Consider the following 19,625-nt stretch of genomic DNA (forward strand, 5'->3'; position numbering starts at 1 on the left):
ACGGATCCAACCGCTCACACCAGAGGCGCTGCAGACACAGTCTGTTCAGATGGATCTTGGCATCTTCCCTCCAAAACTGCTCCTCCTCCTGGGTGCCATTTCTCAGTGTGAGACACCCCCAACCACCCAGGCTCCAGGCCCGGAGGTCTGGGGGAGGCCGCGGCCAGAGTACCGGTGGACAGACAGGGCAGGAGTCAGCGTTCAGCGGACATGCAGTCTGACACGGACTGGGAGGAGGCAGAACGTGAGCGGGAGGAGTCGAGGTGAACCGAGGGGCTCGCCTTCTCCACGCTCTCAGGAGTCCTGACAACAACTCTGGTCAGCTCCGAGTGCTGGCGCTTTCCTCGGTGCTCTAGCGGCCACCCTCCCAAATCCTTTCGGAAGCGGTCACTGTCTGCAGCATTTTATAAGGATGTCTCTTGCAGTGCATATGATCAGTAACTGCGTCCTTCCCTAAACCCCAAGCTCCATGAGAGCATGGAAGGTAGACTTCAAAATTATCAAAGATCCTAACTTTATTAAAAAGAAGCACCCCTAGTTCATAAGGAGCACCTTGGATACAGCTGCTTCTGCTCCAGGTCTGACCAGAGCAGGGCAGGAGAGAGGAACAGGGCCTGTGGTCTATGTCCCTGGACCCACTGTGGGTAGGGGTGCCTGGACCCAGACTGCCTCCGAGACCAATGTGACTTTAACAGGGCTTGTGAGCCCAAGGACAATTCTGACACAAGAACTCAGCAATGACTGCCTGTCCCTGGCTCAGAGACACCCCTCCCACCCATGCACAAACCCCAGTCTTATCCCTCCAGTTTGGAGAGTTTCCGGGACACCCAAGCATTCGCTACATAAATTAGGGTTCAGGACAGGACATGATGCAACCACTAAAAACAACATTGGCACTGAGTGTAAATACACAGGGAAAGTAATATGTAATAGTAGGTGGAAAAAGAGCAAGATGCAGTCTTTCATAGACACTAAAATCCAAATAGGTTTAAGAGGTACAGAGAAAAGGATGAGAGGCAGTGTTCTGTGACAACAATGTGTCGAAGAAGTAGGATTGTTTTTATTTTCCTTTTTCTATGAATGGAGACCTTTCTAGGAAGCACCGCGTGGCTGATTGCCTGCCCCAGTTCTCCAGAATCTCCCAGAACAGGTCATAAGGCTATATGGCTGATTTTCCAAACCAGGGCACTTTTTAAGTGAAAGGGAACTCTGGGCTAACAGTCATCAGCCAGGACTTGGCCAGGCAAACCAGGACTTATGGTCACTCTACCCAAAGCCAATCCCAGCTGCACCTCTTCCTCCCACCTCTCCCTGATCCCCTAGGGGTATTGTGGCCTAAACTGTCTGAGCCACAATGTGGTGGGGCTGGAATCCAAACCCAGGCTGGCCTTCCTCTCTGCTCTCAACCACTTCAACAGAGACAACTCCCCAGTGTTCTGCAAATTAAGTACAAACTAGTTAACTTTTGTCACATTAGAGGGGAACTGTGCAGAAACGTCCATCTACCTTGATGGGAAAGGCTGGGTCTGTGTCACCCTAATATATGTAAGATATTGAATAGGACGGCAGCTCAGGGGGCCCCAAGCAATCAAAGGGCAACCAGTGAGCCAAGAGGAGTTGTTGACCTGAAATAGGGCTGTGAATCTAGAGGAAGTGGGGCCATTCCCTCAGGGGGGACCCTGCAGCCATCCCAGGGACAGTGAGAGGGACACAAGAGCATGAAGAGAACACACATGCTGAGGGACTCTTCTAGGCACTGAGATGGGTCAGCTAGCTCATTGACTTCAACCCACTGCAAAAGAGCTGCTGGTTGCCATTTTTTTTTTAAAGATTTATTTATTTGACAGGGTGCCTGGGTGGCTCAGTCGTTAAGTGTCTGCCTTTGGCTCAGGTCATGGTCCCAGGGTCCTGGGATCGAGCCCCACATCAGGCTCCCCGCTTGGTGGGAAGCCTGCTTCTCCCTCTCCCACTCCCCCTGCTTGTGTTCCCTTTCTCACTGTCTCTCTCTCTGTCAAATAAATAAATAAAAATCTTAAAAAAAAGATTTATTTATTTGCGAGAGAGAGAGAGAAAACGAGCGGGAGGGGCCGAGGGAGAAAGAATCCCAAGCAGATTCCCCACTGAGTGCAGAACCTGATGTGAGGCTTGATTTCACAACATCTCACAACCCCGAGATCATGACCTGAGCTGAAACCAAGAGTCAGATACTTAACCGACTGTGCCACCCAGGTGCCCCTCTGATTGCCATCTTATAGGTGAAGTGACTTGCCTCAGCACCCCAGGCTGACTCAGGGATTAGACCAGGAGAGAGCTGGCCTAGCCAATCTTGGCTCAGCGTAGAGAAGGAACTCAACTAATGTTCTTGGAAATGGATGGATAGACACATGACTGGCTGGCTAGGTAGATGCGTGGGGCAGTGGATGGATGGATGGATGGATGGATGGACAGATGGTTAGACAGGTTACTTGGACAGTTGCCCAAGCTAGATTTTGAGTGGAACCCACCACAGCTAGATCTGTTAAACCTTCCTCCTGTAGAAGGGAATCTCTCTTCTCATCTCTCTTGTGAATCTGGGCCCCAATTCAGGCTCCAGAGTCCCATGAAAGGGAAACAATATAGGAGTCTGGGGGTATGGGTTGCTGATATAGGCCGGGGTACTCCCACCCCAACAACCAAGAACTCCTGGGGCAGTTCAGGGGGCCCTAAAGCAATCCAAGGGCCTCCCAGATTGGAGATAGAATGGGGAAACTTCCTTACCTAAACCAGTCCTGGTCTGAAACTTCTCAAAGGCTCCCTAAGAACCATCTCTGGGTTTCAGGAGTTTTGCAACAGACCCCATACCATCAACAGCTTCTCGATCCAGAAACCCAACTGTCATAAATTTCCTCTTTCTGCCATGCTCCCCCTCCCCCATTCCACTGCCCAAGTATCCCTGGGATGCATCTTCTCCTTATCCCACCTGTTCCACTTGATTCAGACCTCATCATCTCTCCTTTGGACCACCTCATCAGCCTCTTAGCTGGTCTCTCTGCTTCCAGACTTGCGCCTTCGATAGACAACCCCCCCTTAAAGAGGCCATTCTAAAATGCAGAACAGGCCCTTCCTGATATGAGCAGGGCTCCACATTCTCTCAGACGCATCCTGGATTTGTGGTCGCACACTGGAGACCTTCCCTGACTCAACACTATGCAGCCTTTCCAGGTCTCTCTCCTGTTACTTCTTCCATCACATGCTCCCTCTCCTCCAAATGCCCCCAAGACCCACAGACAGACCCACAGACATTCAGATGCATGGCAAGGCTACTCCATGGGGAGTCCTGTCAGGCAAGAAGGAGGGAAAGGGGCTGGAGCCCCTGGGACCCTGGGAATAAGGTGCCTAAGTGGCATCAGGGTCTCTGCCTGGGGGCAGAAGATGTGCCATAGCTGGGTTTGGGTCTCCTTCAGGCTGAGTTTCTGTGTGGGGAAAGGGAAAGCCTGACCACAGACTCCCCCAGCAAAGCTGACGATTAGTAATTAACTGGGAGGAATCTCAGGGGGGAGGTTAATCGGGGAACAGAGGGAGGGCAGCTAGGGTTTGGGGACTTTGCCCTTGACCCAAGGGTATAAAGAGGAGGGTCCCAGCTCTTTCTCAGGCCCCTGGGGCTTCCTTAAGCAGCTGAGCAGGAGTTGAAACACAGAACCCCAAGGTAAGCTCAGGGCTCCCCCCTCCCAAACCCATCCCCAAGTCTTAGTAGGCAATAACCTATCACCCTCGCTCCCTCTCCTCTGCCCTAACTGCTTCCTTTTCCTGCACCCATAACATCTCGGTCCCAGTCCAGCCTGGCTTACCCCCCCAAAGTAAAGAGGACTCATGCTCTTCCAGGGCTTGGAATTCAGCTCAGGAGCTCCCCACAACCCCACCAAACAGCCAAGGGCCTTTGGGACAATATAGGAGTCTGGGGGTATGGGTTGCTGATATAGGCCGGGGTACTCCCACCCCAACAACCAAGAACTCCCGGGGCAGTTCAGGGGGCCCTAAAGCAATCCAAGGGCTTCCCAGATTGGAGATAGAATGGGGAAACTTCCTTATCTAAACCAGTCCTGGTCTGAAACTCATTCTTGGGAGAAAGGCCATCAGTGTTTGTTTGTTGCTGGGAGGGAGGGAGGAAAATGGGGAAAGAAGTTCATTTGTGAGGGGAATCCAGGAACTTGGGATCCAGGCCAGTGGACCCTTCCCTGAGTGCACGTCCAGCTGGTCGCATGAGCCAGGTGTCCAGGGCTCCTCACGGCTCTCAGGATGGTCAGAACTCCCGCATGCGCAGCCTTGGCCCACATCTGCAAGCTCTGCTAACACCCGTTCCCTGGTCCCCTGCAGCTGCAGGGCACTCTCAGCTCCTTCCCCTCCCGGGTCCCCTGCACGCATGCCCTTCTCCCTCGCCATCCATTGGGCAACTCCTACTCATGTTCAGCTCAGCTTGATCGTCTCTCCCCTCCACTCCTTGCCATGGGGAACTCAGGTGGCACTTCTATCTGTCATTAGAACACTTTGCCCCATTGCCACTTTCTATTTGAGGGATTATTTCATTGACCTCTGTCTCCCTGAGAGACTTGGAGCTTTCTGGGGGCAGGAATTGTCCTTGGACTTAGTTATCGCTGTACCTCAGCATCTAGCTCAGTGCCTAGGATGGAGTAGATTCTCAAGAAACACTCACTGAATGAATGAATACATGAATCTGGGCCGAGTACCTGAGTGTGCCTCTCTGGCACATGTGGGGGTAGAGGGTGCGCTTCCCTGGGTTTGTGTTGGGAATCACACACCGTGGGTATTTGTGCGTGTGACTACGTGGGTGTGGATATGGACGGTGGGTGGGTGAATAGGTTATGTGTGAGTCTCCAGGACACGGTAGCTGTCAGTCAGCGTTGCTGCCGCCCCACAGTGTGTGCCCAAGATGATGTCCTATGGAGAGAGGCTGGGGGGCCCGACTGTGTCCCCACTCCCAGTCCGAGGGGGACACATGATGCGTGGGACAGCCTTTGCCTACGTGCCCAGCCCTCAGGGTGAGTACGGCTCCCATTCCTGGACCCTGTGTGCCCACAGTTGCTCACGTCCCCGGTGAGGTCTCCACCCCTCTGCCAGCCCGCCCCCCCAAACCTGCCTATCCCAGGGCTTCTGGGAACTCCTGACCAGCATCCCTCCCCAGTCCTGCACAGGATCCCAGGGACCCCCGCCTACGCCTTCCCCAGCCTCAGCGCTGTGGCCCTTACTGAGCACGGCTGCCCCTATGGGGAGGTTCTGGAGCGCCATGACCCCCTGCCTGCCAAGCTGGCCCTGGAGGAGGAGCAGAAGCCAGGTGGGCCTGGGCAGAGGGTGGACAGCAGGGGCAGCAGCACCCAGTGCCCTGGCCCCTGGCCCCTGGCCCCTGTGCTCACGACTGGACCATCTCCAGAGCCTGGGCTGGCCCAGAAGCTGCGCTGGGCTGGCATGACCCTCCTCAAGGTGCCCCTGATGCTCGCCTTTCTCTACCTCTTCGTCTGCTCCCTGGACGTACTCAGCTCCGCCTTCCAGCTGGCTGGAGGTAGGGCCAGAGGAGGGGACCGGGACAGGGTTCCTGAAGGGCATCAGGCAATGCTGGCTCATGCTCCTCAGGGAAGGTGGCTGGTGACATCTTCAAGGACAATGCCATCCTGTCCAACCCAGTCGCGGGGCTGGTGGTGGGGATCCTGGTGACTGTGCTGGTGCAGAGCTCCAGCACCTCCACGTCCATCGTTGTCAGCACGGTCTCCTCCGGCTGTAAGTTGGCCCGCCGGGGCTAGGGAAAGAGCGCGGGGGCCTGCCAGGGCTGAAGGGGGCTGAGGGGGTGTGTCCGGGCTGGCGGCCGGGGGGAGAAGTGGGGCCAGGGAGCTAAGGGCAAGGGCAAGAGCAGGACTCCAGCATCTCCCACTCTGTCTTCTAAGGCGTGGCCAGGAGTAGTCTCAGCCAGGAGGGGTGCCTCAAGATCGGGAAAGGTGGCAGATGGGGAGTCCTGCCCCAGGAAGGCTCAGCTCCATATCACCACATAGTCACTTATTCCATTGGCCAGGGAATCAGACTCTGCTGGAGATGTACGTAGGATTTATTGCAAGGAATTGGTTTACATGATTGTGAGGCTGGCTAAGCAAATCCAAACTCTGTAGGGCAGGTTGTTAGGAAGGGCAGGCTGGAACTCTTGGGTGGAAGCCAGTGCTGGATAGCCTCAGTTTTGCTCTTAAGGCCTTTAATCTCACTGGATGAGGCCCACTCAGATTATCCAGGCTAATCCCCTTTACTTAAAGTCAGCTGGTTGTAGAGGTGAATCACACCTGCGGAATACCTTCACAGCAGCATCTACTGTCGGATCGAATGACTGAGTGCCAGAGCCTAGCTAAGCGACTCATGAAGCTGACCATCACACCCGTGTACACGTGCACGCACGAGCACAGATCTGCATTTGCATGCAGGACATGGGCCCTCAGATACATATGTGCACACGCAGTGCATCTGTTCACTGTGCACGCACACACATCACATGTGCCCGCGTGTACTTGTGACACCAAGGCTGGGCAGCATCGTGGCAGGCCTGGGGGCTGGGACGTGGGCAGCAGGCCTGGAGGGAGATGGTGCAGGGGCAGGAGCTGGGTGGCCCTCACCCAGTTCAGAGGTCCCCTCTTCTGCTAGTGCTGGAGGTGAGCTCTGCCATCCCCATCATCATGGGCTCCAACATCGGCACCTCTGTCACCAACACCATCGTGGCGCTGATGCAGGCGGGGGACAGGACGGACTTCCGGCGGTGAGGGGGTAGAGTGGTGCGGGGCCCGTGTGTGTCGGGGGAGGGTGGTCCCAGGTGCCAGGAGCCCCCAGCATAAGCGCATCCTGGCCCCGGCCTGCCCTGCAATATGGCCTCCCTGCCCAGGGCCTTCGCAGGGGCCACGGTGCATGACTGCTTTAACTGGCTGTCGGTTCTGGTCCTGCTGCCCCTGGAGGTCGCCACCGGGTACCTGCACCATGTCACTCGACTGGTGGTCGCCTCTTTCAACATCTGTGGTGGCCGCGACGCCCCTGACCTGCTCAAGATCATCACAGAGCCCTTCACCAAGCTCATCATCCAGGTGGGGGCAAGGCTGGCATGCGGTGGGGGCCGGGGGGATAGTAAGGACCCCCTCTCACCCCGACCCCACATCTTGCACACAGCTGGACAAGTCTGTGATTACCAGCATTGCCACCGGTGATGAGTCCCTGAGAAACCACAGTCTCATCCGGATCTGGTGCCACCCAGACCCCACAGGGGTGAGTCTCAGGCCTGGCCACAAGTAATTCTGTGCCAATCCTTTGCAGTCTCCCAGCGGCTTGAGGCAGCTATTATCAATCAAGTCGAGTCGGCATGTCATTGGGAAAACATATCAGAAAGAACTTGGGGGGTGGGACGCAGCAGCCTATGTTTCAACAAGTCCTCTAGGTCTGCTCCGTGCTCAAGTTTGAGAACCACTGATCTGGCTCTACCTTCTGGCTTCACAGGTAGAGGACAGGCTCCGAGAGGCCCGCCGGAGCTTGTCCTGCCATTTCAGGGCCCTGAGGACAGGTCTAGCAGTCTAGGGCTCTCTTCTCCCCGCTAGGGTGCCAGGGGGAGTCATGATTCAGCTGTGCCATGTTTTGAGGCCCAGGTAACATGGGGAGCAGGTGGTGAGGAGGTTATGAGGGCGCCTGGGGAAGCTGAACAAGCAGGAACAAGACAAGTGAGCCATGTGGAGATCTCATTGGAGACACGGCAGCCGCTGTACTCTCGTCGGCGCTCCTTCTCTGGGAGACTGCCACAGGCATGTGTCCATGAGTCCTTCTGCCAGGAATGGAGATGTGTTTGGCTCAGTAGCACACCTGTGGACCTGCCATGACACCAGGCTCACAAGAAAGCAGGCAATCGGCATACTTTCTCACTCAGCCACGGAAAGGGAGGTGCTTCATCAAAACCATAATCCACGGTATTTGCTTCTCCTTAATTACCACATCCAAGAAGCAACTCCATTCAGAACAGAGAGAAGGAAACCTGAAGTCCAAGGCTCGGCACGGCCTGGCCCCCTCATCCTTCCTACTTGCTACTTGATGTCACCGGCCCTTGATCCTAGTGTGAACAGAGAGCATCCTTTCAGCCCAACCTCTGTGTGGCTCCTTCGCATCTGAGCATCTGAGCACCTGAGCATCTGAGCATCTGAGCACATGAGCATCTGAGCACCTGAGCATCTGAGCAGCTCTGGTTCAGCACTTCTGAGTGTTCTAGGTAGTCTGACATCAAAAAGCTCATGCGGGCAGCCTTAGGCTGGCTTTGTGACCCCTCAAACATAGTGCTGCCTTGTCACCAGGCCCCTGGGCACTCTCTGAGCTCTGTGAATTGCCCAAATCCTCTTCACTTCATAGCAGAATCTGGATGACACAGAAATCACACCGCTTGATCTTTACAGAAAACAAGCCACGGGAGGGAGCTCCTGGGCTGTGGAGTCCCTCCCTCGGGCTGACAGAGCTGCTGCCCCCCTGCAGCCGCGCCCAGCAGGCCACCCCTGGCAACATTGAGCCGGACGTAGCCTGCCCCTGACGGAATCCTCCCGAAGCGCTGGCGAGGTGGACACGAGCATCCCGTCTCCCACTCGTGTGAAGTCAGCCACCTGAGTTCACTCGGCGGAGGGCCGTCCCCACTGCGCCCGACGCTGCTAGCTTGAGCACTGGCCTCGCAGCCCAGTTCTCCCGGAAGAGCGGGTCCTCCGGAGCAGTATCCAGATGGGATTTCCCGGGCTTGAGAGTAGCTGAGGGGTGGCATCCAAGCTCCCTGTTCTCCCCCTCTCTCGAGTTCGGGTCATGTGGAACACGGCTCCGCAGCCGAGTACCTGCTCCGGCCATGTGTACTTGTGGCTCCTGCACCAGACTCGAACTTTCCCTGTGGCCACCGAGTCTCCCCTCCAACCTGTCCTTGTGGCCTCTGGCTTTCACCCAACTGGACACCCAACCTCGCCCAAACCAGTCTCCAAGGAACCCAGTCACCAAAGACCGTATTGGGAATCTGATGGTTTCCAGATGGTGGAAGAAAACCCAGAGGCAATTTTAATGTTCCAACACCTCTTGACCCTCCAGGCGTACCCCTGTCCTGCGAATTACCTTCTTATGTACTCACACTATGGATTGTCAACCATACTTGCCTGGCTTAAACAAGCATCCTTTGAGGACTTGCAACCAGGGAAATAGGATTTATCACTGGCCCATTTTACAGGCTCAGAGAGGCTTGCCCAAGTCCATACCATTGAGGTAAAATGAAAATCCTGGTGGAATCTGGAGCCCATGCTTCTGAACCTCCATCTCGCTGCCTCTTCCAGAAGCCAGTCTGGTGTCCCACCATATGTGTCCATTTCCCACTCTGCCCATCGGGCCTGAATACCACCAGGCGACCACAGCCACTCAGAGACTGCTCCAGGGGCAGTAGGTGCTGCTCTAAGAAGGAGTTCTCCTCTTTGCCACCAGATGGCGCTGCGGGTACGGTGATTTCTGCTTCCAGAAAAACAAAGCCCTTAGAGCCCCCCTTCCCCTGCAGGCTGAACTACAGCACAGGCCCACATCCTGTGTGTTTCTCCCCAGGGAAAGGATTCTTGGAGCCTGACAGTCTTCTGTGAGCTTAATCATGTCCTTCAGTTCCTACTGGCACTTAAATCCTAACTCTCTTCCAAGATTCCTCAAAACTAGCCCCTGGGAAGAGGTGGGGGCGTTATAGATAGACCTCATGCTGCAGGGAAGGAAATTGGGGCCCAGAGAGGTTAAGTGTTTGGTCCAGTGTCACACAGCTGGGAGTGGCTCAGCTGGGGTTTCAGCTTAGGGCTCCTGGGGCTCATTTATTCTGTTCTTCCCACAGATTTCACCACCCCCAGGCCCAGGAAGGATGGGCACATCTAGGGGTATGTTCCAGACCCTAGGCTGCCCAGTTATTTGTCAAGGCTAGAGCTCCCACCTTCCTGACAAGGAAGCCCTGGGCCTGCTCCCTCCCCTCACTCAGTACCCACCCCCAGCCTGACTGTGCAGCCTACCCACTCTCCGGCATCCCCACCCCTACTCCTCTCTCACACTTTCCAGTCTCTGCATCCCCCACCCCCACCCCTATGAGCTCAGCCAGAGCCACACAATCCTGGCAGGAAGGTCAAGTGTCAAAACCCTAGGGGCCTTAGCCCTCAGCCTTGCCCTGCCCTAACACAGCCAGCCCTGAGTGGGACACCCCCCCACCCCCGGGGCCCCGTGAAGTTCCTCCCCTAAGAGACCCTGGGCCCAGCCAGGTCAGTGGGGCACAAGCTGGTCAGGCACGCATTCATCTCAGGGATCATCTGCCTCCCAGGGCTCCAGGCTGGTCCACCATGGTCTTCCCCAACAAGGCCAGGACCCTGAGACACACCTGCAGGAGCCATTGATCCTGGCCTAGGACGTCAATCTCACACAAACACATAAGCACACATCCTTCCCTCTGTGTGATCCTACATGGGCCCAGGGATGGAGGGGATCTAATCCTGATTAGGAGGCACGATGTCTTACTGAAGACTTATCATGAGATAAGCCTGTGGAGAGCACTTCACACACATTTTCTCCTGTAACCGCTACAACAGCTTTTTTTTTTTTTTTTAAGATTTATTTATTTATTCATTTGACAGAGAGAGAATAAGCAGGGGGGAGTGGCAGGCAGAAGGAGAGGGAGAAGCAGGCTCCCCACTGAGCAGGGAGCCTGATGCGGGATTCGATCCCAGGGCCCTGGGATCGTGACCAGAGCCGAAGCAGACGCTTAGCTGACGAGCCACCCAGGTGCCCCTTTATAACAGTTCTTATGTCATCCTGCTTTAAACAGGCTCAGAGAGGTGGCATGACTTGCCCCAGGTCGTTGGTGTAAAAAATGGGACTTGCTCAGATCTGCTGGATGGCAAACACACGGCTCTCCCCCTTACACCTGGCTCCCTCCCACCCTTGTGGCACTTACCACCGATTTTCCAGACTGCTTTTCCGGCAGAGCCCACCAGAGACTATTCTCTCCTGGTTTCTCAGCTTGAAGCTGTTCCCTAGGTTTGAGGGTGCCCCAGGGCCCTGGTTGGGCCAGCTAGAACACAGAAGAGCACACTGCCCCACTCACACTCATAGCAGCTCAGGCCCCTAAGAGAAACCAGATTTGAAGCCAGGCTCCAGAAATAGTTCTTACCTCTATCATATATTTTATAAATGACATGGTTTGGAATAAACCCTAAAGGAGCCATGCCATTGAAGTTCCGCTCCCCCGCCTGAGACACGACCCTCAGCACAGGGGAGGTCTGGGGCTGTGGGATGCAGAACTTCCTGGGACCAGAGCCCATATCAGCTCCCAGAGGCGGCAGAGGGTGAATAAGGAAAAGTTGTTGCTCTGGCGTTTTGCCTGGAGCCCTGGGAGTGAGTGTCCCTTTCTGGGGCTCAGTTCTTCCTTTGGGAGATGGTTTCTCCTCATCCAAGGTCAGCCCACTTTTTCCTTTCAAGGCTGGGATCCTGAAGGAAAGATAAGGCTCCCCAGTGGCATTTAAGAAAAAAAAAATTCCTCAGACCAATGAGGCTGCAAAGTAGTGGTCCAGACCAACCTGGCCCTCACATAATTGTAAAGTATGGGGTTTCTCTTGTAGAATTGGGCCGTTTGGCCATGCGGGGCTACGTCCCTGGATGGTGACACTGGCCTGGAGCTGAGGGGCTGCTGCCCCTCTAGGCCCAACACACACCCCTCCACCACCCCCACGCTTAGCCTGAGCCCCTCATTTAGGCTACCTGCCTGGCCCTGGGCCCTCTGAATTGGGGGGCCTCCCCCGCCGAGGAGTAGGAGGGGGATGGAAGAAAGGTGGGGCCTGGACTTCTGCCCACCGATGGTCCCCCCCACCCCCGAACCCTAACTTCTCCCGTAAGGATTTTTTTTTTTTTAAGATTTTATTTATTTGACAGAGAGAGACACAGCGAGAAAGGGAACACAGCAGGGGGAGTGGGAGAGGGAGAAGCAGGCTTCCCGCGGAGCAGGGAGCCTGATGTGGGGCTCGATCCCAGGACCCCGGGATCATGACCTGAGCCGAAGGCAGCCGCTTAACGACTGAGCCACCCAGGCGCCCCTCCCATAAGGATTTGAGCGAGAGGACAGTGGAGCTTGGGCTAATGGAGCCTCAGGCGAGAGGATGGGGCACAGATGCTGGGGAAGCAGGGGGCACCAAGAGAGGGACCGGTAATAAAGGATAGGGAAGGGAGAGTTTTCGGAAGGAGGGCCATAGTCAGAAGCACCCAATGCCAAGGAGAGGTGGAAGAAAACGAGGACAAGAAGCCACAGGATCAGGATGCCCCTGTGGGCCCCAGTGAGAGCACAGAATATTCAGAGGGCTGACCATGGCCAGATTCTTGTATGGCAGGCATTTCCACCCCCATCTCTCCAGCAGAGAAGACGGGCTCAGAGAGACAGGCCAACTGTCCAAGGGCATGTAGCCAGAAGGCCCACCTCCCTCCTCTCCCTAACTCCCCCCTTATCCCCAACCCCAGGCTACATTTTCCTAAATTGTCTCTAAGTCATTCTCCTCTTTTTTTTTTTTTTTTTAAGATTTTATTTATTTATTCGACAGAGAGAGACACAGCGAGAGAGGGAACACAAGCAGGGGGAGTGGGAGAGGGAGAAGCAGGCTTCCCGCTGAGCAGGGAGCCCGATGCGGGGCTCGATCCCAGGACCCTGGGATCATGAACTGAGCCGAAGGCAGACGCCTAACGACTGAGCCACGCAGGCACCCCTAAGTCACTCTCCTCTTAATCTAGGCTCCCACCCCCATGCCCAGGGCAGAAGCCAACAACAGCTGGACCGTTGGAAATGCCACCGTGGAGAAATGTGAGTGCCTGCATCATGGGAGATGTTTGGCATGGCAGGGGCAGAGCTGGGCAGAGGAAGGTCTGCCCCCCCAATCCCCACCACTGCTGCTACCAGGCCCAGGAAAGCTAGCTGTCAACCAGCTGAGCTCCTGGGCTTTGGCTAGGCCCTGCTGTTGAAGCTGAAGGAGGCTGAGGTGGGATCTTAGGCTCCAATCCCGAGAGGGCAGCAAAGGTGGGGGGCTGGGAACCAGCTGTAGGGGTTCAGCTCTCAGCAGCTTGACACTCCCCCCTGCCAGGCAACCACATCTTCGTGGACACAGGGCTGCCTGACTTGGCCGTTGGGCTCATTCTGCTGGCCGGCTCCCTGGTGCTCCTATGCACCTGCCTCATCCTCCTCGTCAAGATGCTCAACTCTCTGCTTAAGGGCCAGGTGGCTAAGGTCATTCAGAAGGTTATCAACACTGGTGAGCCCCCAAGAACTGGGTGTGCGGGCCCCAGGACGGGACATTCCAAATCTTACTAAGTCCCACCGCTGCCTTGCTGTGTGATCTGAGTGAAGCCCTGCCATCTCTGAGCCTCAGTTTCTCCCTGTGAACAAAGGAGTTGGGTTGGGTGTAGATAGATCTGAGGCTCCCGAGGTGCTGGCAGCTGGGGACCTGCGGCCACCTCTGGCTGTGGTTCCATTCAAGTAGGTGGCTCGAAACAGATTCTCAGAGGCCACCGACTCATTCAACAAGTACTCACACCCGTGTGCCCAAGCATGGGGTAGTGCCAAGGATACAGAGCTGAGCCACAGAGATGGATCCTACCTTCAGGGGACTCCCAGCCCAGAGGAGGAGATGGATGTACAATGAAAAATAAATGGTCAAGGGGGATACATTCAGATAGAGGAGTGACTGCCAAGGAGAAAGCAAAAGTGACAAATAGAGAATATGGAAGAAGCTGCTTTCAATGGGCAGTCAGCAGTCTCCGTGAGGGGGCCGAAATGAGAAGTAGTCAGATGTGGCTGAGGGGTGTTCGGGGCGGAGGGAACAGCAGGTGCAAAGGCACAGAGGCAGGGACCAGCTGGGCAGAAAGGTGGCCAGCAGTGTGGTGGGAGCTCAGTGAGCGAGGCAGGGAGAGGTCGGTAAGGTAACAGGGATAGAGCAGACCACGGGGCCCCCACAGGCTATGTTCAGAGCCTGGACTTTATTAAGGGTAATGGGGGCCCTTGAAGGGTTGGGGCAGGGGAATGACACCATCTGATTTTCATCTCAAGCTTCATTTCAGGCTTTGGGGACGATGCCCGGCCCTGGCGGAGGCTGCATAACAAATACTGGAGTCAGGTGCCTTTGTGGATTCAGGGGAGCTTAGGGATGGGAGAAACAAAGTTGGCCAGAGGGCCAAGGGTCAGGGAGGGCTTTTCAGCAGCCGTGGTATCTGCACTGAGCCCCAAAGAGGAACATGTAGAAGCAAGGAGGATATTCCGGGCAGAGGGAACAGTCGAAGCAATGGTGTGAATGAACCAGGCTGAGAAGGGCCTTTAACCCAAGATCAAGGAGGGCGCGTAGAAGCCACCGCAGTTGAGCAGGGGACTGCACTGACAAGGCCCCCCCTGGAAGCAGGCATCCAATCCCTCCTCCCTAGGGGAGGCCCTGGCTACTCTGTCAATGCCCTCCTACTGACCCTGCTGGGACGGGGTGTCCTTGTAGACTTCCCCGCCCCCTTCACCTGGGCCACAGGCTACTTTGCCATGGTGGTGGGTGCCGGCATGACCTTCGTTGTCCAGAGCAGCTCTGTGTTCACCTCAGCCATCACCCCACTCATTGGTGAGTGCCCATGGCAAGGCGGGGTGGGGGTGGGGCAGGCTGGCAGGGAAAGGGCTGAGGGAGGGGCCCGGGGAGAACCTATCCTCTCCATCTGCCCCCAGGCCTGGGTGTGATCAGCATCGAGAGGGCCTACCCCCTCACACTGGGCTCCAACATTGGCACTACCACCACGGCCATCCTGGCCGCACTGGCCAGCCCCAAGGACAAGCTGTCCAGCTCCTTCCAGGTGCGTCTGGGAGGGTGGCTGCCAGGGGCAAGACAGGACTGGGACTGAGTCAGGGCACCTGACCCAGGGTGGGATACCATGTAACAAAGTTTTTGACTGCCTACTAGGGGCCACCCACTATGCCAGGCTCTGTGGAAACCACACGGGGCAAAGTCGGCCTGGTGCCACCTCCAAGACCTTAGCACCTACCAGGCGCAAACTACTCAGATAATCACACAAACAACAGCTAGTGGGATTTGCACTCTGAGGAAGGGCTGCAGCATGACAGGGGCTGGCCCATTCTTGGGGACCAAGGACAAGTAGGGGGGGCAGATGGCAAAGGGGTTGCTGTTCTAGGAGCAAAGGAGTAATGACAAGCCTGGGGCTGGGGCCAGGGCTCAGACCAATCAGAAGGCCAGAGCTGCCGAGCCAGAAACTAGTATGCATCTCTTTGCTGCTGGGTTTGGGCAGGATCTGCTGGGCAATTTGCGAGAGGGGTCAGTGGGGGGGAATGTGTAGCATTAGGGCAGCATTTTTTTTTTTTTAAAGATTTTATTTATTTATTTGAGAGAGCGAGAGAGCATGAGAGGGAGGAGGGTCAGAGGGAGGAGCAGACTCCCTGCTGAGCAGGAAGCCCGATCCGGGACTCGATCCCGGGACTCCAGGATCATGACCTGAGCCGAAGGCAGTCGCTCAACCGACTGAGCCACCCAGGCGCCCTAGGGCAGCATTTATTTACCACCTGGTCCAGAAGTGCGTCTCAGTATTTTACTAGGAGCACATCAGCTCTGACTTTCCTGCTGCCCAGGCCAGGCCAGGCTTCGCTTATCTACCCCAGCTGGCATGATGGGGAGCCAGAGCCCACGCCCACTTCAGCCCCTCTGCCCTCTCCTCTACAGATCGCCCTCTGCCACTTCTTCTTCAACATCTCGGGCATCCTGCTGTGGTACCCGGTGCCCTGCACGCGCCTGCCCATCCGCATGGCCAAGGCGCTGGGCAAGCGCACCGCCAAGTACCGCTGGTTTGCCGTTCTCTACCTCCTCCTGTGCTTCCTGCTGCTGCCCTCGCTGGTGTTCGGCGTCTCAATGGCAGGCTGGCGGGCCATGGTGGGTGTGGGCGCACCCTTTGGGGCCCTGCTGGCCTTCGTGGTGCTCGTCAGTGTCCTGCAGAATCGCAGCCCCAGACACCTGCCCAAGTGGCTGCAGTCGTGGGACTTCCTGCCCCGCTGGATGCACTCCCTGCAGCCCCTGGACCGCCTCATCACCCGCGCCACTCTGTGCTGTGCCAGGCCTGAGCCCCGCTCCCCCCCGCTGCCCACCAGGGTGTTCCTGGAGGAGCTGCCCCCCGCCACCCCGTCCCCCCGCCTGGCACTGCCTGCTCCACACAATGCCACCCGCCTCTAGCCTGCGGCCCCAAGTGCCACCGGGGGCAGGGAAGGGCCTGTGCTTGGTGCCCACTGTGGAAGGGCAGAGGGGCGTGTCCGTGCACTGTGGGCACGGGCCTGTCCTTGTGTGGGTCCTCAGAGGTCTGGGCTTGTGTGACTGAGGGTCAGTGTGTGGTGTGTGCGTGAGCATGTTCAGGTGAGCCTGTGTGTCATCCTGCATGTGTGGACTGACGCACCTGTGGGGAGCTGTGTGCAGGCTGCGGGGTACCTGGCTATGATTTTGAGTCCTTGGCCCACAAGGGGGTCTTGTTGGGAGGCCTGCGCTTGGTTCTCCCGTACACACAAGTCCGACTCGGCGGAGCGGGAGTAAGGGTGGGTCTGAGGACATGACTTGCGGCTGTTTGCTTGAGCAGAGATGTGGGTGCTGAGTCACTGGCTGAGTTCTCACCCCTCCCGGTCACCTTCCTTCCTCCATTATACCACTCTCCTCATCCTCACCGGCTGTTCTGCAGCACGGCCACAACCCCCTTTCCCGATACTGCATGATGAAAAAGGAATTAAATTCTCATTATGCATTTACAAGTCTGTGTGCTCTCCATCTGGGGAGGGAGGTAGACCATGGCTCAGGGTTCAGCAGCACTATTTCCTGCAAGCTCACCCCAACAATCCACCTAACCCTGCCTTAAGGAGTCCAACCCCTGATTCAGACTTCCTGGGAGTCCCTCCTAGGGCCTGGGACCACCCCCAAGGCAAGTATAAAGAGGGCTCTCTGCGCCATCCCCACCCACCCCATCCAACTGACTTCCTCTAGTCTCTCCCTGCCTCTGGACTCCCTTCCCCTTTCTGGGATAAGATTAGTGTTCCAGAAAACCAGTGACAGGTGGGGGCTTGTCAGGAGACACTGAGGTGGGGCAGGGAAGGTGGAAATGGGCAAGAGAGGCCATACCCTGGGCCCCAGCACATATTGGGCAGGGACCAGCAACCCTCCCTCCCACCTTTGTCCTTTACCTTTGGGCAATAAACCAAGCCTCACTTAAAACCGTCCAAGATTTTTAATTCCTCCTTTTCCACAGGGCCCCTGGAGCTGAGGCCTGCAGAGTGAGGGTCAAGGGGTGGGCGATACCTAAGTTCTTCCTTAGACAGCAAGGGGGGAGGAAGGCCCTAGGGCCCCAGACCTCATTGTGATGGTCTTGGACATGCGCTCTCCTTCCACTCCCTTTGGGGTATGTGAGAGGAGATGCAAGAAACTGGGAGCCCCAGAGCTGCTCTCCAGCTACTGGCCCTACTCCACCACCCACTCACCACACTTGCAAAGGCTTCCTCCTGCCAAGTGGAGGGGGTGAGAAGTACACCGGCCTCCAGCCTGACTCCCTGATCCCATAGGGCCTACCTGGGGTGCACCTGGGGAGGGATGTGGGAGGGGCTCCCTTTATAGTGTGTCTTGCACAGAGGTGTGCAAAGTTTTTTGGGAAAGGACTCTGGGAAGCCAGGCCAGAGGCCTCTGCAGGGCTCTCATGGATAAGGGGGTACAGGAGGCTGGGAAGCCTCTGGACTCAGAATCCCAGCCCCATCAGGTACCACGCCCCCCCCCCCCCGCAAGAATCTTTCAGGGAAACTGGTTTTCTCATCTGCAACTGCCCTGCTCGCAAACATAGGATGAACCAGCCACGCCCAGCAGTTTATTTTGGCCCAGCCACACGGCAGCCTAGCTGTCCTGCTAGGTGCCCTGCATGCGTAGCCCCTTGATCAGTTTATGCACTGTCTTGTTGAGGATGCCCCCGTGCACGCCGCGCCGGCCCATGAGCACGAGGAGCACACGTGGGGTGTGGCCCACGCAGACCGCGCGCCCATCCAGCCCTTTAGTGCGTGCGTCCAGAACTCCATCGCCCTCAGACAGCAAGTGGTCGCGGATGACGCAGCAGCGGCGGCCTGCCACGCTCAGGCCTGACTGCAGGAAGGTGCGCCGGTCAGGACCTGTGAGCACACCCACCTCTTGCGGTGATATGGCAGCCAGAAGGCCTCCGGGGCGCGATGCCCACACGCAGCGATTGTCCGAGTGACCCACGATGGCCACGTCGTCAATGCGCTGGTCCCGCAGCACCGCACTGATATAGCTTTTCCAGTCTCCCATTCCGACTCAAAGCGCACCCCTAGCGTCTAGGCGCACTTTCGCGCGATATCCGGCTGTTCCATGTGCCTGGAACCGCGGACACTGTGACGCATGTCGGGCGGAGTTGTGACACTGAGGCATGGCGATGTCACAGAGAGGCTACGTACACTGGAGAATGTATACGTGGGGTGAGGGGAAGGCGTGGTGAAGTTGTAAAGTTAGCCTAAAAGAGGAAACTGCGGAGCGCCTGGGTGGCTCAGTCGTTAAGCGCCCGCCTTCGGCTCAGGTCATGATCCCAGAGTCGGGCGATCGAGCCCCCCAGCCGGGCTCCCTGCTCAGCGAGAAGACTGCTTCTCCCTCTCCCACTCCCCCTGCTTGTGTTCCCTGTCTTGCTGTGTCTCTCTCTGTCAAATAAATAAATAAAATCTTAAAAAAAAAAAAAAAAGAGGAAATCGCCTACGTCTAAGCCCCCCTTGAAAAACTAACTTAATTGGCTCACCAAGCACAGTGTACACGTGGGTTTAAGAACAAAAAGAAAGAGAGCAAGTCTGGACAGCCAGACCTCTCAGCCTGGTAACCATTCAACCCCCAGGATCCCCAGTTTGGTTCAACGTTAGGAACATCAGACTCTCCTGGAAATCTGTTAAACAGAGTGCTGGGTCCCAACTCAAAAGAGTTTCTGATTCAGTAGTATGGGAGGCAGCCAGAGAATATATGTGTTTCTAAAGTTTTCCGCTGATGCTGCTGGTGGTGGTCCAGGCACACTTTGAGTCCCACTGCCCTAGTGCAAGTTGGGGGGGGGGTGTCTTCCACATTGCCAGCTCTGAGTCCACACCAGTGTTTTAATGTTAAGCCTTTCTGACCATGGTTCTCAGCCTCCACTGCACATGGAATCACCCGGAGAGTTATAAAAACATACACTACCCATACCATACCCCATCCCTAGAGATACTGACTTAATTGATCTGAAGCGGATCTCAGGCATAGGTTCAGAAAGCTCCCCAGATGATTCTGGTGTACAGTAGAGGGTGAGAACCTCTGTTCTATAAATTTCAAATGTTAATAAGTTAGTTTCAAACAAGGAATAATATATGGAATCACCTTGCTCAGGGCTTGGTACACAATACCACTTAGTAAACATCAATTGGACATGAATCTCTAGATCTTGCTTAAGATTTCAATAGCTCCTGTTCCCTGAGGGGTGTGGAGAAGTGCACCGGTTTACTGTCTTGGCATTTCCCATCCGGGCCCCTGCAGAGCTGT

General features: G+C 56.1%; 2 protein-coding genes across 2 annotated transcripts; one reads left to right on the forward strand and one right to left on the reverse strand.

Annotated features, from left to right (window-relative positions):
• The first annotated feature begins 2,023 nt into the window (after nt 1–2,023).
• SLC34A1 (solute carrier family 34 member 1) lies at nt 2,024–16,834 on the forward strand. The gene is made up of 12 exons (XM_036084851.2): nt 2,024–5,036; nt 5,180–5,329; nt 5,426–5,554; nt 5,626–5,769; nt 6,673–6,784; nt 6,908–7,103; nt 7,186–7,281; nt 12,805–12,874; nt 13,152–13,319; nt 14,547–14,663; nt 14,765–14,889; nt 15,768–16,834. Exons 1-12 carry the CDS (start codon nt 4,928–4,930, stop codon nt 16,269–16,271), a joined length of 1,920 nt encoding a protein of 639 aa, XP_035940744.2. The 5' UTR covers nt 2,024–4,927; the 3' UTR covers nt 16,272–16,834.
• Nucleotides 16,835–17,285: 451 nt separating this feature from the next.
• On the reverse strand, nt 17,286–19,532 carry PFN3 (profilin 3). Its single transcript, XM_036084855.2, has one exon. It carries the CDS (start codon nt 18,381–18,383, stop codon nt 17,970–17,972), a length of 414 nt encoding a protein of 137 aa, XP_035940748.1. The 5' UTR covers nt 18,384–19,532; the 3' UTR covers nt 17,286–17,969.
• Between the last annotated feature and the right edge of the window lie 93 nt (nt 19,533–19,625).

Source organism: Halichoerus grypus, chromosome 2 (assembly GCF_964656455.1).
Source record: "Halichoerus grypus chromosome 2, mHalGry1.hap1.1, whole genome shotgun sequence".
Lineage (NCBI taxonomy): Eukaryota > Metazoa > Chordata > Mammalia > Carnivora > Phocidae > Halichoerus > Halichoerus grypus.

What these genes read in the sequence shown, in the direction of transcription:
- SLC34A1 (XM_036084851.2), top strand. Translation starts at nt 4,928, where the DNA reads ATGATGTCCTATGGAGAGAGGCTGGGGGGCCCGACTGTGTCCCCACTC. An exon ending in GGAGGAGGAGCAGAAGCCAG is followed by an intron (nt 5,330 to 5,425) that starts GTGGGCCTGGGC and finishes GACCATCTCCAG; the next exon opens with AGCCTGGGCTGGCCCAGAAG. An exon ending in AGCTGTCCAGCTCCTTCCAG is followed by an intron (nt 14,890 to 15,767) that starts GTGCGTCTGGGA and finishes TCTCCTCTACAG; the next exon opens with ATCGCCCTCTGCCACTTCTT.
- PFN3 (XM_036084855.2), bottom strand. Translation starts at nt 18,383, where the DNA reads ATGGGAGACTGGAAAAGCTATATCAGTGCGGTGCTGCGGGACCAGCGC.